Raw genomic sequence first — 16443 nt, 5'->3', positions numbered from 1 at the left:
ATTTGATTAAATTAGTGGCCAAGTGTTGACAGTTATTTATATATATGTACCATATAATATATACCAATTAACACATACCATTATATATAACAAGAATATAAATATAAACACCGCTTTTTTTAGTCCTCCAGTCTGAATTGGCCTTAATATTTTGTACAGCCGTTCTACATGTTCACATTCGTTATGGTCACATGGCCACGCACATGTGCCCACAAACATCAGCTTATAATATGCTTTCAAGGGATTTAAATAGGAAATTGAAAGATCCCTGAACCAACAAATTGTATTCCAAATTCCTCAATCCCCCTAAAAAGGCAATGCTTCATGGTCGAAATTATACAACACCACGCCACCGTCAAAATTCTTCCTCATTATCTCTTGCTGCCGTACTTCCACAGTTATTTCACAACCATGTATAGATATACTCATGTTTGTGGAGTTCACAATGCAATTAAAAGAACGCAATTATCTTATGCCAAAATTTTCATCACAATACAGTCAATAATGCCGTCCTAATATACCGACTATTTGTGGTATATATAGAGTGGTTGTATGTATTATCTTATTTTATGCTTAGATATTCGTTTACACACCTACCATGCTGGTAATAAATAGAAGGAGCCATGTAACGTTCCCCCACCCCTGACTGACATTAATTGACAATGAGGACGAGCGGGATGCTTTTGCAAATCTAGCTTCATCATGTGTTGAACATAACGGACATGTTGTCGTCTTTGATTTACTGTAAATGAAATACATCATGTTTTAAACATTAGCCAGAAAAAGAGAATATCTATGATTCGGAGTTTACAAATTTTTTTTATAACGTCCTCAATCCCCAAAATACGAATGTTAGCATGTCATTCCGACAAACCAAATTGTTTTGTTCTGTTCATATAGCGAAACTTCACCCCGCATCCCCCCACAAACCGAATAAAGTTTTCAGCTGTGACGTTACTATTTCTGGTTGGCCGTAGCCTGCGTGCAGTCCCAGACTTCCAGAGGAAGAAGGAAGAATTCCTTTGAAAGTCTGGGACTGCACGCAGGCTAGGTTGGCAGAAGTTGGCGACAAATTAGGAATTCGACAAAGTTGTTGACCGAAGGCAAGTTGTATAAAAGACCAGTTAACTTGTAAATGTAGTTAAAGATAGAATTGGCCAATCATTCGTGTCTTTCTGAGTTAACTAGGTTATAACTATGCGAAATGTAGTTAAACAGTTTTATACAACCGGCATCATACAAAAAATCATCCCAAAAAATTTCGCCGCGAAAACTCAGTTAATATGAGGAAAATATTCTCCCGCTCAGTTCAAGGATGGAAACTCTTGTAATAATATACAAATGCATACGAAATTCCCTAGCAAAATTTCATATGAAAACAGCGAGAATCCCCTCAAATAAATTATCACGAATAAATTTTAGATAGTCGAACAACATTATTCCATAAAACTGTTTTAAAAAACAAATGAAAATGTCCAAAAAATGTACAAAATATTTGCCTATTTGCCGAAAAAATATCGCGGGACGATGTGGACGATAAGTTGTTTTCATATAAAATTTTGCGAGTGAATCTCGTATATTTGTATATGTTATTACAAGAGTTTCCATCCTTCTCAATAACTATATCTTATGCTTCGCGATGCTTATGATGACGTCACTCACAGTCACAGCGCAACTGGACTAACTTTTATTATTTTAAAAAAAATTTATTGGGATTATGTTCACATGAACGTAATCAAGTTTATGTTATTGTTTCTTAATAAGGTGAGATCTCGTTGGCAAATTTGCCGAAAATTTCCCTCGCTAACCTTTACTTTTTGTTTCGGTACAGTCAATTTTTATTGAAAATATACAAAAAATTAACCCGTGATATTGATTGAAAGGGATATTTGATATGTGGATTATCAACAAATGCATGTCGGTATGATAAATTAGAATTAATTAAAACTCGATGAAGTTTTCATTCTAACTATTATTTATTTCAATATTTTGTCACCATGCCTTTGACGGAATTAAAAGCAGATATTTCACTTACGCCACAAGATTTTTTTGTGAAATATCCTTATTGCAATATTTTCGAGCACGATATCGTCTTCTTTTGAGTTTCATTCTGTTTTTTCTCGTCCGTGCCCTCTTCTGTTTCTTACATTGCTTTCTTTTGCGCTTTTGACCATACCTATATATAGTTAATGTGGAGGAAGTGCTTAAAAAATATCTACGCAAACACACTATGTACAAAGTGTGTAGCAACATTAACATCATAGTATACTATACTTTATCTTTATATTTTAATTTATTATTATTATTAAGATTGGGACAATGTGTAACCCGAAGGTAAAATTACAAAGTTCTTACAATAAACAATGTTCAAGTTTATGTTAATTTAAATATTCTAAAAATACCAGTACATCACTAAATACACTATATATGATATAAGTTATACTTTATTTTTACATTTTCAATAAAATAGAAGACGCTAACATAGTAGATATATTAAATTAGATAAAACCTACCAGTCTCTTTCGAGGTAACTTGAGGTAAAAAAGGGTTTTCTAAAACGATCTGTTTTGCACGAATGATCTCTATATGTGCGTACGGATGACAGTTCGGGAAACAGTTCTACTAATTCATCGTTCGGCTTGATTTTTAAAAAAGAAATTACATAACTTCCCGTTGATCTTTTAATGTAATCATTCCTATGCTACTTAGTGCATCTCGATAGCTTAGTGAGGGTAGGATAATCCTCAATGCTCGTTTTTGTATTCTCCCAAATCCCTAAAATCCTGGCTGATTCAACGCCGTTGATTGGGATTCCGTCTACGAACAAAGGCGAAAGTGTCTATTTTTCTTTAAAAAGTTAAGTATTTACATTTAGATATATTAAGCATCATCTTATTTTTATTTGTCAACGTCGAGATATAATCCACTAGGTCTTGAAGGTAAGATGTGCAATTTGGTCTGATACTTTCAGCACCAGTGCTATCATCAACATATTTCCAGCCATCTTTCCGATCTTCAAGCAAATCGTTAATCATAACCAGAAAGAGGATCGGCCCTAATACAGGCTGGATGGCATGGAGGCTTGTTGGAAAGATGCATTGAAAAAAGTTAAGCCAAGAGCTAAGGAGTAGTCCTTCAAAACCCAGTTAAGGATTTCATCGCCCCGATGCTTTTGAACATGAAATATTAGATAACTTATCATAAACGTCGATCTCGATGATTATAAAAAACTCGGGTAAAATTTCTGACCGGCCATACTCGTTATCTATCTGGAGCATATGATAATGGTTTAAATCTTGAGTGACAGAGATAAAGGCGTCGTTTATATTTTCTCTCTCTGCGAGTTATTTTACGCCAAAGGTCTGATTATATGAGGTAAAAGTCAAGGGTATGTGATTTTGGGGATAGCCCACCAACTGTGTAACGGTATCCCACCATTTCTTGTTGTTTTTACTGGATTTCAGTTCGTCTAATTTGGTTAGGAAGGGTGATCTTAATCTTTCACCGTCTCAAACAACTTGATTTCGGAGTTTACGGTACATTAGCTGATCTCCATCGTGGGATGCTTTTTGTCTTTCAGCAATAAGGTGTTTGTATTCAGGTGTTATCACGGCTTATCTTTGTTATGTAATTTGACAGTTCTCTTTGGTAAAAAACAATCAAGAAAAATCGACTTGCTGATACGTGAAGGATCACTAACAATTGATCATAATTGGCTAGAACCACATAATCGAAGAATCAATGAACAAGATTGGCTAAGACCGGTTAACCGTAAGATACCATAACCGTAAACTCAATGTAAACTAGAAAGGTAACTCGTTCGCTATCTTCGGATTCAATTTGAAGCCGAATGGGGTGTGCCAGTCTATTTCTATTGTGTTTTCTTTTCATTGTGAACAAGCACTCCAGTCTTTATAAACTTAACTATCCTAAAACAATAATTTGGCGGCCATCTTTAAAGCCACCAAATGAAAGCCGGCCATTTATAACCGGAAGGCAAAATTACACACGTACCTTGGAAGTGGATCGCTGGCTTTGAGATGAGTAATGTTGTACCCCTGACTTTGCAAAATGCTAATAATACTTCTTTGTCCAATGAAATGACCTGATTGAGGAAAACAAAGTGATTATAAGGCAATCAGGATTGTATCGTACCTAGAAATGTTTGTTATAAAAATGTTCTCGCAAAAATGTAAACGATGTGGGTCAATGTAGAATTACACATTAGAAATCATTACTTTTTCTCTAACTGCAACATTTTCTAAAAGGTTTAAATTTGCCATGGGTAATACAAAAGTATAGGAAATTCGATATCCTAGGAGCTATGCACATAACAATTACCAAGCATGCATGTTGGCTAATTTTGGAATGATCTTACAGGTTATCGTAAATAAAAAGGTTTAATACAAAAAATTTCTAATGCGCAAGGGGTACCACTTCATCGATATGTTCAAACAAACAATTTAGTTCAGTTAAATACACAAGGAAAATATTAGCCAACCTGCACCAAAAGCAAACAACATTCTTCGCTTTGGCAATTCATTTATTATTTTCACAATTCTGTTTGCCATCTTTTGATTTCTTTTAAAGATCAATGCTTCCTTCATGTAGTCGTCGAACCGTTTGGCCTTAAAATTTTTCTCTTGTATCAAGCCTCTTGTTTTTGAAATATTGGCGTTGTTAACAATGCCTGATACATCTTGTGGAAAGATGACGTCTTTTAGATTGCCACAGTTATAATGAGTTATCAGTTGCTTGATTGTAAATGGCAGATTTTCTTTTCCGCGACGTATCTTTTCGTGCAGTATCAAGGTTTGATTAAGGGCTATGATTACCTATAAAGGGATACAATACTCGTATTACCCAGACTGGGGATTATTAGTATTAATATTATAATAATTATATCTCAACTGTAAATGATCAAATCAGAAAGCTCGATTTGTACCACGTGATCAGTCAATTAATCATACAGTTCCATCGAATTTTTCTTACATTATACTATAAAAGTCGAAAACCCCACTGCAGCGTGGTATTCGACTTCGCGTTTGCGTGTACCACGCGTGGATGCCCCGCACGCGACTGTCAACAATTTCAAAAGAGTCATCAATTCTCAAAATCAACATAAACACTCAACTCTTTGTTTGCATCAACTTTACGTTAAATTGTTAATATCCTTTAAAATGTTCCTTATACAATTTTGAATATTTTTTTACAAAATTACAGTCCACGTGCTGCCTACACGCCTACACGCTGCCTACACATTCCATAAAAATCGTGGTTTATTCAAAAATGACAGCCTGCAGCGAGGCTGGGATCTTCAATGCAGCAATCGATGAACTCAGATTGCATGTATATTAAAACGGTTATAGAGAATTTATGTTCGTGTTTTGTTGACAAATCCATACAATTAACTCGAAATTTCAATATTGCACTCAGCTATCGGAATATTGAAATTCCTCCTTCATTGTATGGTCAGCGCGTGCGTTTATTTGTGAACAAAACACTCAGAACAGTCTCTAAGCCTTGAATATATGGGGGTGTTATGGGATTAAACGAAATGTACATGTCTACCCAGTTTGGGGAGTTACAAAATAGTTTGTACCGGGTATAATAAAAAAGTGGTTCATCAGTAGTCATTTCTTAATGTATTTTTATATCTATTGGTGCATTGGCAGATATCAGGAAATCTAGGGCCGGGAACAAGTATCTTCTTCCAACTTTGATAATCCTACACTGTTCTAATACAGGCTAGTAGTTATAGGCAGATTTTAACATATCGATATATTTTATACCAGATAATCATATATAGGAGACATATGTTACATGTGCATTGAGGTTTTGAAATTTAATAGTGTATTGTGATGACCTATAGATGTGTATTACGGTCACAAATTACAAATACTCTAACATATTTCCGTCAGCAAAGAAGCGGTGAATTGAATATGTATCATAGAAAAGACATATCCCGAAACATCTTGTTAACTTAGGATATCATTTTCTTGGGATATTATACCTATATTTAATTTTAAACTTAAAATTATCTGTTTAAAAATTATCTGCTAGAGTCGAAATATATTGATACTTTGTCTTTGTTCGCTATAGATATACAAATTAAAGAACAACTGGGTTGTATACTGCTTTTAGCTTTAATAGCGAACAACGCGATTACTTCTGTCGTCTGGCTTTTTTTACTCCTTTTTGACATCTCTAACCGCGTTTTTTGACCTTTGAATCCGTTCACGAAAGCAGCTCGCATATAATATACTCTACATATTCATATATCTCCCTACGAATTACAACATAAAACATTATAGTTTATAGCAAAGCCGATAGTAACTAGTCGTTACATGGTAGTAATGTCTGTCGGCATTGCATTGGTCTACAGCGATATGATGTTTTTACCCAAAGACGAACTACATAAAGGAAATTAACCCCTGTCTAAACAAGCCGCGGTGTTTTGGTGTTAATTAAGAGAACAGTTTGCGTTTGAGGCTCTTTCAAAAGAGATTTTAATCAGCCGCTGAGTTGCGAAGCCGCTAGGTGAAAGGAATAGATCGTGTTAATTGACTCCCACTGTTTTAGTTGTGGCTAATTTTATAGGTCAGGTGGTAACACTTTGTTATCGAATGAATTTTAAGAGCAACAAGCCAGAAATGTTTAGGCCTGGCCCGTTTAAAGTTATCCCAATGCATTCTTAGCAGTTTCGTGCCTTTTACTAATCGTAGAATCTCTTAACAAATAGTAAACAAAATAACAGCTATATGTCATGCTTCTATTTTGACCCCGACGATGGACATCCCATTGTGATGCGAACAATCCCTTGAATGGCTGGGCAAGGCAAAATCGGTTGCCTGCCTGATGTTGACCAATATCGTTATTGCAAGATGTGAAGTAGTGCATTAAAAGGGGGTTTACTTTTACGAGCATGTTTTTGGAAAATCTTGAACCTACTTATGCCCCTAAGAAAATTTAACACTTCTCTGTGAAAAAGGTCAATAAAACATGTAGGCGCAATTTGTTATATATGAAACATACTGACAGATCTCATTTGATTGAAAATATTAGATACAACAAACCTACCCCACTGGACAACAGCCTGCTTAACTGACGTTAGCATCTATTTCCAAGTATGACTTTATTTATTGGCACAATTTTACCAGTACGGCTGTATAAAGATCTTGCGGGAACTGTTGGTGCGCAAAAGGCTAGTGAAGCTTGTGATGGCGATGACACCTATTACATGTTTCATATACGTACTGGAAAATCATAGCTTGCATTACCTTGTTGCTATTAAATCTGTTCACGATACCACAATGTTCTTCGACAGTTTCAATCGAACCCAATTGCTTACGATTTGCAAGAGCCTCGTCTCTCAAATACGTATCAAGGTCAGGCAGGCGCTGTGCCAATGACTGCACAGAGTACTTTGTAAGTTTATTGAGTAGCATCATAATCCATATTGGTCTTTGCCTATGCCAATTTCTTGTCAACTGTTGATACAGGCTTGACGAACTTAGCCTCATAATTTTTTGTTGTTCTTCGGGTATCCATTCCGACAGCTTTCCTCGAATATACATGAAGTGTCTCTTTATTCGCTTATACAATCTGGTGGGTAAAACATCTCGCAATTTGACGCCGCTCGGCAGAGATTTGCACCGTTCAAGGACCCTGAAACTCTGAGGGTCCGTCAAATCCAATTCAAAGTAAACATTATTGGCTATTTTAAACGCCCGCTTGCTGTTGAACGGTATATAGTCCCACACGTTAGTGTACGGCACATGAATAGTACCGAAGAAATAGACTGGTGGATTGCGATCCATGACCCAGAGGTACGAATTGAGCTGGTCGTTCTACAAACAATGTAAAAATATTCATTATGGGTAATCAATGGACATGCATAAGAAATGGTCGATGCTGTGACTAAAAATCTATCCAATCCCACCATTTATTTCATACCGTAAGACTTGGGCATCCTGTTTCTGAATAGCCTTCTGCGAGTGATCTCTTCCAAAGAGTCTGTTGAAACTGGACATTGTTCTCCTGTGTGCCGAAAATCAAAAGTTGCTCGAAACGATCTTGTAGTTTACTCTTATTTACCAAATGTTCGATTACTGATATAATATTGATAATACTTAATATTGATCACACTCCATTCACACGAGTGATAGCTAAACTCACCAGATTATTAATCAGAACCCAGAGCAGAAGACTCTGTGAAATGGCCATATGAAGCGTTTGGAAATTTTCTTGCAAAGCGTCAAAGGACCGTATTAGCGCTAAGGAAGACAAACAGATAATATTCAAGAGTACGCACACGAAACACTTCAGTTAAGTACTTAAGGTGCGAACCAGTTTGGTCATCGCTATCTGACAATATAGAAGCATCTGCGGATAGATAAGATTATTATTTGTGTTTGTTCTCTGTTGGGTGCCACTAAACAACGATTATGCCTGAAGTCACGACAAGAGAAATAAATTATCGAATCGTGTAAACTGTAAACACGAATATAGAATTAACCATTGAATAGTGGAGCATTTCCCTGGAAACCTGCCGTCGCAAGAAAGTTCACTTTTTATTCTTTCACGATAATCAGTGCATTTTACTAGCCTAGACTGATGCTGCGCACAACCCCGGCAAAGTGGAACCGAAAAAAAATGGTCAGGCTTTTATATTTTTCCACGGGTGTAGAATGTGGGGTTTTATAGGGATCACAGTCAAGTTTTAATGCAACATAGAACTTAGCAGTTCGAAGACCCAGAAATCTTTGGTTGGCTTTGCCTTTGGTTGACAAAACGTATATACATATATATATATATAGCTTTCGTTCATCTAATCTTTCCACATCTTCGAATGTCGTTTGCCTTTGTTCTCTATATCAGTTTTATGCTTTATTGTTTACTGACCCGGATGAGTTATTGTTTGTCTCACCATATTTTTATGCTAATTAAATCGCGCTTTAGGCCTAGCAAATTTTTCACAAACCTTTTTTTAACATATAACGTGCCCATATTGTAGTAAGGTAACTTGAAACTACAACGTCGTGAAATCTATAGTACTGCTGTCGGCTTCCGCACCGAATTGGGGTTTGCCCAACGGGAATTTTCTCATCGCATAGTGTTTGGTTTCCAACTTTGGCTGATTTCCAGTAACGCGTTTCAAAATTCTGTCCGGAAACCAAATAGCCATGCATGCACATATATACATTGGCCATTGGCTGTTGCGAAATCGGGCGACTTGTTTGATAGAGCAACTGAGATGAACTCTGGAAAACTCTTAGTATTAAACAACTCTGGTACGTAATCAAAGGAAATCAGAGAAACGAGTTGGTTTTTCCACATAGACAGCTTTGTCGACGTCAAGATAATTTTTCATTAGGAAGATTACAGACTTACATGCGAAGATGCCCTGATGTTCGTAGACGGAAACTGGCAATCACCGCGTTTTTAAAAATAAAAACGCATCTTCTTTGGTTTCAATCCTGACTATAGTCTATATAGTATGGAAATATTTAAATGAATTGTTACGAGCAATATCAGCAATTTATTATAAGGCAAGCGTCACTTCCGGGAACTCTGTGATTGGCGGAGAAGAATTTTCACCGTAATGGACCGGTATTAGCGGCGATCCATTACGAAATAAAAAACAGATAAATTCTAAATGAAAAAGGCACAAATAAATGCTTAAGAGAAAATATAATTGCTTTTAAAATTAGTAAGACGTCTTTAACTGTTTAGGTAAACTAAATAATTCAACATTTTGCCGGTTTTTGCTACTAATACGAATTCATGCTTTTCTTGTTTGTTTTAAGTGCAAATACACATGCCTTATGCCATATAATAAACTTTTTATTAACCTCGCTTGCTCGGTCTTTACCGAGAAATATCGGACCTCGATCTTTTTGTACTAACCTCGCTCTTCGAGCTCGGTCTATTCAAAATGACCTCGGACCGATATTTCTCGGTAAATACCTCGCGCTCGATTAATAAGAAGTTAATATTATTTTCTTATGTAAACCGTTTATTGCATGTTATAAAAGAGTTTTTCCACTGGTAAAAATCGTGCGGTACATGATATCGTATCATTGAACTGTAAACAAACTGGAACGATAACTCAGTGGAGAAAATTGAATCAGTGCTTTTTACATTTTCTGAGTTTTGAGCTGAAATACTTGACGCGCCAAATGTTGAGCCGTATATGAAATTAAAGCTATTAAAAAGTTATATTTCGAGTAGAAATTTCGAGAGTTAAGCTTAAAGGGGAATATCTAAAAATTATTTGAAAATTTCCCGGGTTTTTTCTGTGGTTTTACTTTCAAATTTCCGTTTAAGTCTTGAAAATCAGTTCCACGCTAAATATAACTTTTCAATGGCTTTAATTTGACACAGAGCCCAATGTCTGGCGTCAAGTATTTCGTCTCAAAACTCAGAAGAACTATTTTGGCTTCAAGCTAACATAAGGATGTTTGTCAGGAGTTACCGTTCCAGTTGTATAGAGTTCACTGATGCGACCAGACCTCACTGCCAGACCCATCCGCCATTTTTGGGTGGGAAACCACGCGGGGACCAAAAAAGACAGCAAATTTAAAAAGCGAGTTTTTAAAAAATATCACACAGAATTTTGGCAAATTTTTATACTAAACTGAAAGTATTTAATATATATGTAACCCATGCATATATTGTCAACATATATTTTCAACGACCCATTATGAGATGAAAAACAGAGAAATTCTTAATAAAAAGGGCACAAATAGAGAAAATTCAATTGATTTTGAAACCATAAGACGTCTCCAGACAGTTCAGCTAGGTAAACTAAATAATTCAACAATTATTTTGTTTTTATAGGCAAATGCGTATCAGGCTACTAATACGAATTCATGCATTTCTTGTTTGTTTCAAGTGCAAATACGGATCATTAAGCTTGACACATGCATATACCAGATTTGTGAAGAATTTCAGTCGCCACCAAAACTCACTATTTCTCCCGGTGTCACAGGAAATTTGCCCCCCCCGAAAATTTGACCCCCCCGGGCCAAATTTCCTAGGAAATATCCTAGAAAATTTGTCCCCCCCCCTTGGGAATTTGGCCCCCCTCTAAAAAACATAGTTTACCTTACCATTCTAGAGCATGTATAAAAGTTTTAAGTGTTTAAAGGTCTATCTAGAAACAAGCTATATATATTTTATATTTATATATTGAGAGTATAAAGTATGTTATCGAGGGGGACCAAATTTCCGAACTGTGAAATACGTGATTTGTCCTCCCCAGAAATTCTTAATTTAGCGACCTTATTATAGGCTTAGCGGTTATACATACACAGGAAAGGTTGTTTTAGGAAATTACCACTTATTTATTTATTTTTCGATTAAGGCCCCTAGTAATGTTATGATAATCCTAGAAGTTAGCCACGTGCACATTAACAATATTCGTCTTAGCTCTTCGCCGAGATGAAAAGGTTTTACACAAATAAATGAAGCAAACTAAGTATGAATACAAACAAACATTTACGATCTTGCTTTTAGAAGAAGCTTCGCGATTCTCGAACTCATGGCAATAAAGTATATGTTTTCGAGGGGGCCAAATTTCCGAAAGGGGGGCCATATTTCCTAGGAAATTGACCCCCAGGGGGGCCAAATTTCCTAGGAAATATTGAGAGAAATATGACCTCGCGTAATACGAACTTATATCTCTTGTCAACCATATAAGTTTGATACTGAGTAAACATAAATATATAAATATAAGCAAAATACCACCCCCCGTAATTAAGTGGTCTAGTTACGGCGGAACTTAATTTCTAGTTTAAGATCAGGATCTTAAAGAATTAATAAAATTGCCTATGTTAATGATGAACTGCGGGTGGTTGTCAGAAACATTTAGGCTTGACCATCCTTCATCGGTAATGCTTTATACGATGTGTAGATTGTGACTGATTGCAATTGAGCCATTGCTCAATGGATGGAAACTGGTAAAACGCCTGGCTCATGCATTACACTTTTTTGCCTATAAGGATAACAGTCTTGTAAATTATTTCCCGTTTTAAAACAAGCAAGCGACTTAAACTTTCAATCATTGTGAAAATAAGCGCAAGTGTTTTAGTTTTTGCACTTTCTCTCAAAAACTGTTTGGTCACCCTCATCTTAATGCATATATACACTGATGAATTTGAGTTGTAAGAATTCTCCGGGAATGTATATAGGATCTAGTTTCTTTCTAGTTTTCGCCAAATTTTTGCCAACACGCTAAAAGACTGCAGTAGGCTAATTCACCTTTGGTACTCATTGTACGTGACATAGGACTGCATGTGTCTCCGTTTCGCGACGAGAGGTTTCCAACAAAAGTTTGATAACAGTCATGGATACGTTTGAATGGTTGCAGTTGTATAAGAATTCACCGCTGTAACTACGCCATATGGTTTACGCTAACTACCATAGCAAACAGACTCTGATGGCTATTTTTTCTGCCGCGAACTTTGTCCAAATGAACTGAATGACGCGGTTAGCCGTTGCTCTTCCGCCCCTCTTCGACGGGGACGTGACAGTCGCTAGTGATCAACACAGCCGCGCCTGTTTAACAAAACCGATTTTAATTTATTTCAGATATGGATCTGACAACGACTAGAAATCTTTATCTCTTTCGCAGAACTATGTCCTAAACGATAGTTAAATTGTCTTCACGCCCACCTTCTGATTGTCTAGATTTGTGTATACGCATTTTCGGTCAATTCGTGGCGTTATTTTAGAATCTTCTATTTTTAGAAAAACGATTGTCTCAGACAGTATATTTCTTTATATTGTACGGATAATTTATTACACGATATTTTATTATTTTGTGTAATAAATATTCCAAAAATTATTTTTTTAAAAGAATTGGTTGTAAAAACAATCATAAACTATCATAAACTACACATAACAGCCATAAAAACTACACTAATATGAACACAAAAGTGATCTTACAAAAACTAAACTTTGGCGATCACTTTAGTCGCAAAAATACAGCTAAAAGTGTTCAAATTTGGCGCTATATTTAACGAGCTATAGTCCCGCGTTAACATTGGGGATGTGATTTACCTGCAAAGCAACTTTGCCAGCTGCCAGCATTAACTGCCAACTAAATCCAAATTTTATTTTCTAGTTGGAAATTGAATTTTAAATAACTCCTATTACAATAAAAGTCGACTTATAATGACATCATGGCTCAACTGACAAAGCAGAGTGTTTGTGACATATATACGTATGGTGTCACTTTTTTGAGAGGGGTCGCAGGTTTTTCTCTCACGGGTCGCGGGTATATTTCGCGGGTCGTGGGTCTTTTACGTGATTTCTTAGTACACATGATTTTTTTTCACGTGTATAGTAATTTTTTGACAATTTGTACTTTGCCCTCTGAATCTGTTATAGTTTTATGAATTTACAAAGCGGTATTTCATCGTTATTTCTGGTATTTGTATTTCGATAGCTGTTTCAGTAATGATAAGAAAACACATACCACATATAATTTGCGGTTACAGTTTTTGTTTTTTATATTTAAAAAGTTTAATATGCATTGCCTCGTGTTTTGCAAAATAAAATGCAGCATCGAGTTTTTGTTCGGTTTGACAACGTTCTTTCGCGTTCGTTTGCTTTTTTCGCGTTCGTTTATGCGGGATGCAAGTTGCCTGATACCGGTTTTTGCCGGCTTGAATCACGAATGCATTATTTCATTGGCTTTGACAATTTACAAACTTCTAAAAAGCTAATGAAATCATGCATTCGTGATTTAAACCAAAAACCGGTATAAGGCAACTTGCATCCGCATAGTGAAAGCGAAAAATACAGCAAATTTGTTAAAAAACTACCGATCTTCGACACTTCCAGTGTCGTTTACGACAAAAAATGGCTACTAGTTTAGTAAACGTATTTTAATTTACCTCTATGTAATTCTTTATGTTCTTTGCTGTGTAGTTCCAAAGTTTTTTACTATTTCTCCCAACGGATACGTGTTGGTTTGGAAATTAAGTTGCCAAACCTTATCAATATATCAATAATACAATAATTAGTACAGAAAATAAAAGCTAACCGCGCGCGTAAACAATGTAGTCGAAGGCTGAGTACAAACAGATTTCTGGGCTACCTATGGTACAAATTGTCAAAAAATCACCATACACGTAAACAAAAAAATCATGTGCACAAAAAAATCACGTAAAAAACCCACGACCCGCGAAATATTATCGCGACCCGCGACAAAAACCCGCGACCCGCGACAAAAACCCGCGACCCGCGAAAAAACCTGCGACTCGCGACCCGCGACAATTAGATTATCTTACCAGTGATTTTTTTAACAATATTTACACAGTTAACAAATATGGATGGCAATATTTAAATTTGCAACTCAAGCACCACGACCTTCGACATTTCCCTCTTCTCTAGCAAATTTCAAATTTTGTGAAAATTCGCGAACAGTTCATTCAAATTTTAACAGTAGGTGATTTGAATGGTTTGGGAGTTTTTTGGGACACCCACACCAACGCAACAGTAGGCGTCTCCTATTGTTAGAATTTCAATACCCAAGACAGAGCGATGCAATGGCATGCAAAACAGTTAAACATTTACAATATGTATGTTTACTTAGTGTTTACGGTTTCGTCAGTTTGACTACTGCAGATGCACTTTAGGCAGGCTATCTTTAAAAGGGGGAACGGAGAATCGGGGAATATCGGAGAATATCGGGGAATATTGGGGAGTATCAATGTAGGAATATATTCACCCTGCAAATTTTTAACAATTTATTATCCCAATGTAAAAGTGGCATGACGTGTTTAAAAAGAGTAATGCCGGTTTGACTTTTTGGACGGCAGTCAAACGGTTCAGTAAACCAAAAAACAATCCCTTTATTTATATTCCTGTAACACAACATATATCAAAGTATTACAACCTACTAATGAATAATGCATTATCTGTTACGGGTATTATTTTATAAGGCAGTTGAAAATAAAGGCGGAACAGGACCTAAATATTTGGAAATTGAAAAATTAGACTGCTAGGTTAATCTATAATTTTATGCATAATTAGCAGTTGACTTGGGATAGTGGAATATCAACTACACCTATAAAGCAACCATTTTCCACATGTTGACCGTCATGGTCATTTTACCCTTAAAATGTTGACATGAACTGTTCTAAATGAAATGCATACAAACTCCTTCACAGGTCCAAACAAATATTCCTTACATTATTATTTGCTCAGTTAATCAGCAAAGGTAATCAAACGAGGTCAACTAATTTGGCTAATCAAAATGAAACCTAGAAGGCCTAGAAGTGTGCAAATGCTTCTGACAAACGTCGAAGTTTAGGTTAAAACATGCAATGTTATTGCTACCGTCGTTTTCATAAGCCACAGTAACTTAACTTCTAGGGCAGTTTGCCATTAAATTTTTCCGTTTCGGAATGACGTCCGTCACGTCCGCATGGGCGAATGTTATGTTCGAAGGTCGCTGCACGGACAAAGAGAACGAAATAGAAGATATAGTCCTTAAGACTAGTGTCAATTTTTTCGTTGTTTTTTGTTAGTAGCTACAAGTGGGGGAAATGGGAGTGTCTTATTACATTCCGGCGATCAGAAAGACTTACTTGCATACCTCACATAAAAATGACAAAAGACGGATAAACTAGTATACTATTTTAACATCTACCACTTGTCAATAAAGCAAGAGGATAATGAACAATAGGATAGTTCATGGCTCACAGGTTTCCTCTTCATAAACCCATTTTTTAGCGCCCTAAAAAGCTCGATATTATGGTTTTTAGCGGTCATTCCATTCCACGCATATTAGTGTTTATTAAAGCAAATCAAATTTTGGTTTAATTAGCTTGGTGACAAAACGGCATTTGAATCGCGCTATCTTATCGCCCACTTCAAGCAAGAATATTTGGGGTCATATTCACTTATTTTTAATCCACATGCGTCAAAGCAGCACTCCCGTTGTAAACAGACATATTTGCGTCACATCGTATGAGAGCAAACATCGCACGAAGAAGAGCGTCTTTGGGTATATATTGTATTGTGTGGACGATTAGCGAACAAATCGTGAGGACCACCAGTCGTGAACACCAGATGGCAAACGGATCCATCGAAGTTGAACATACCCGACCTGCAACTCAAGGAATTCCGTCATCAATCAGCATTCAACAACAATGTTACGGTGTTCCAGTAATAAAAATTACACATGTTTTTGACGATCGCAAAATATTTCAAGCAAGGTCAGGGAAAGTGAAATCTGCGAAGAATGTAACGTTTAAAATTGAAAGTAGAGAAAAGACACCTGAAATGTCCGATGCTGGCACCTGTGTAAAGTGTAATTTCAATGGAAATGCGAACCAGAGGGTCCCATGTGCCGATAATTGCCTTTCATTAATGCTACCACTTGAAGTCGAACTTAATGTGCTTGGTGTTGTTGATCAAGGAATGTTA

At 36.3% G+C, this 16443-nt stretch overlaps 1 protein-coding gene across 2 annotated transcripts; it reads right to left on the bottom strand.

The window, feature by feature from the left end:
* Positions 1-362: 362 nt before the first annotated feature.
* Positions 363-9596, bottom strand: LOC114524286 (metalloprotease TIKI homolog). 2 transcript variants are annotated; one of them, XM_028545447.1, is made up of 8 exons: positions 8984-9596; positions 8179-8276; positions 7957-8040; positions 7281-7850; positions 4502-4835; positions 4015-4105; positions 2036-2176; positions 363-742 (listed from the first exon to the last, which is right to left on the bottom strand). In XM_028545447.1, the coding sequence occupies exons 1-8, from the start codon at positions 9210-9212 to the stop codon at positions 586-588; spliced, it is 1704 nt and encodes a 567-aa protein (XP_028401248.1). In that variant the 5' UTR covers positions 9213-9596; the 3' UTR covers positions 363-585. The 2 variants fall into 2 exon arrangements, with proteins under 2 accessions (XP_028401248.1, XP_028401249.1); XM_028545448.1 differs by lacking the exon at positions 8984-9596 and having other exon boundaries at positions 8179-8490.
* Between the last annotated feature and the right edge of the window lie 6847 nt (positions 9597-16443).

The sequence above is a fragment of the Dendronephthya gigantea genome, unplaced genomic scaffold, assembly GCF_004324835.1.
Source record: "Dendronephthya gigantea isolate DGI-Jeju-01 unplaced genomic scaffold, DenGig_1.0 000030F, whole genome shotgun sequence".
NCBI classification, from domain to species: Eukaryota; Metazoa; Cnidaria; class Anthozoa; order Malacalcyonacea; family Nephtheidae; genus Dendronephthya; species Dendronephthya gigantea.
The sequence above is the reverse complement of the archived record's forward strand: the minus strand, read 5'-3'. Positions and strand labels throughout refer to the sequence as shown.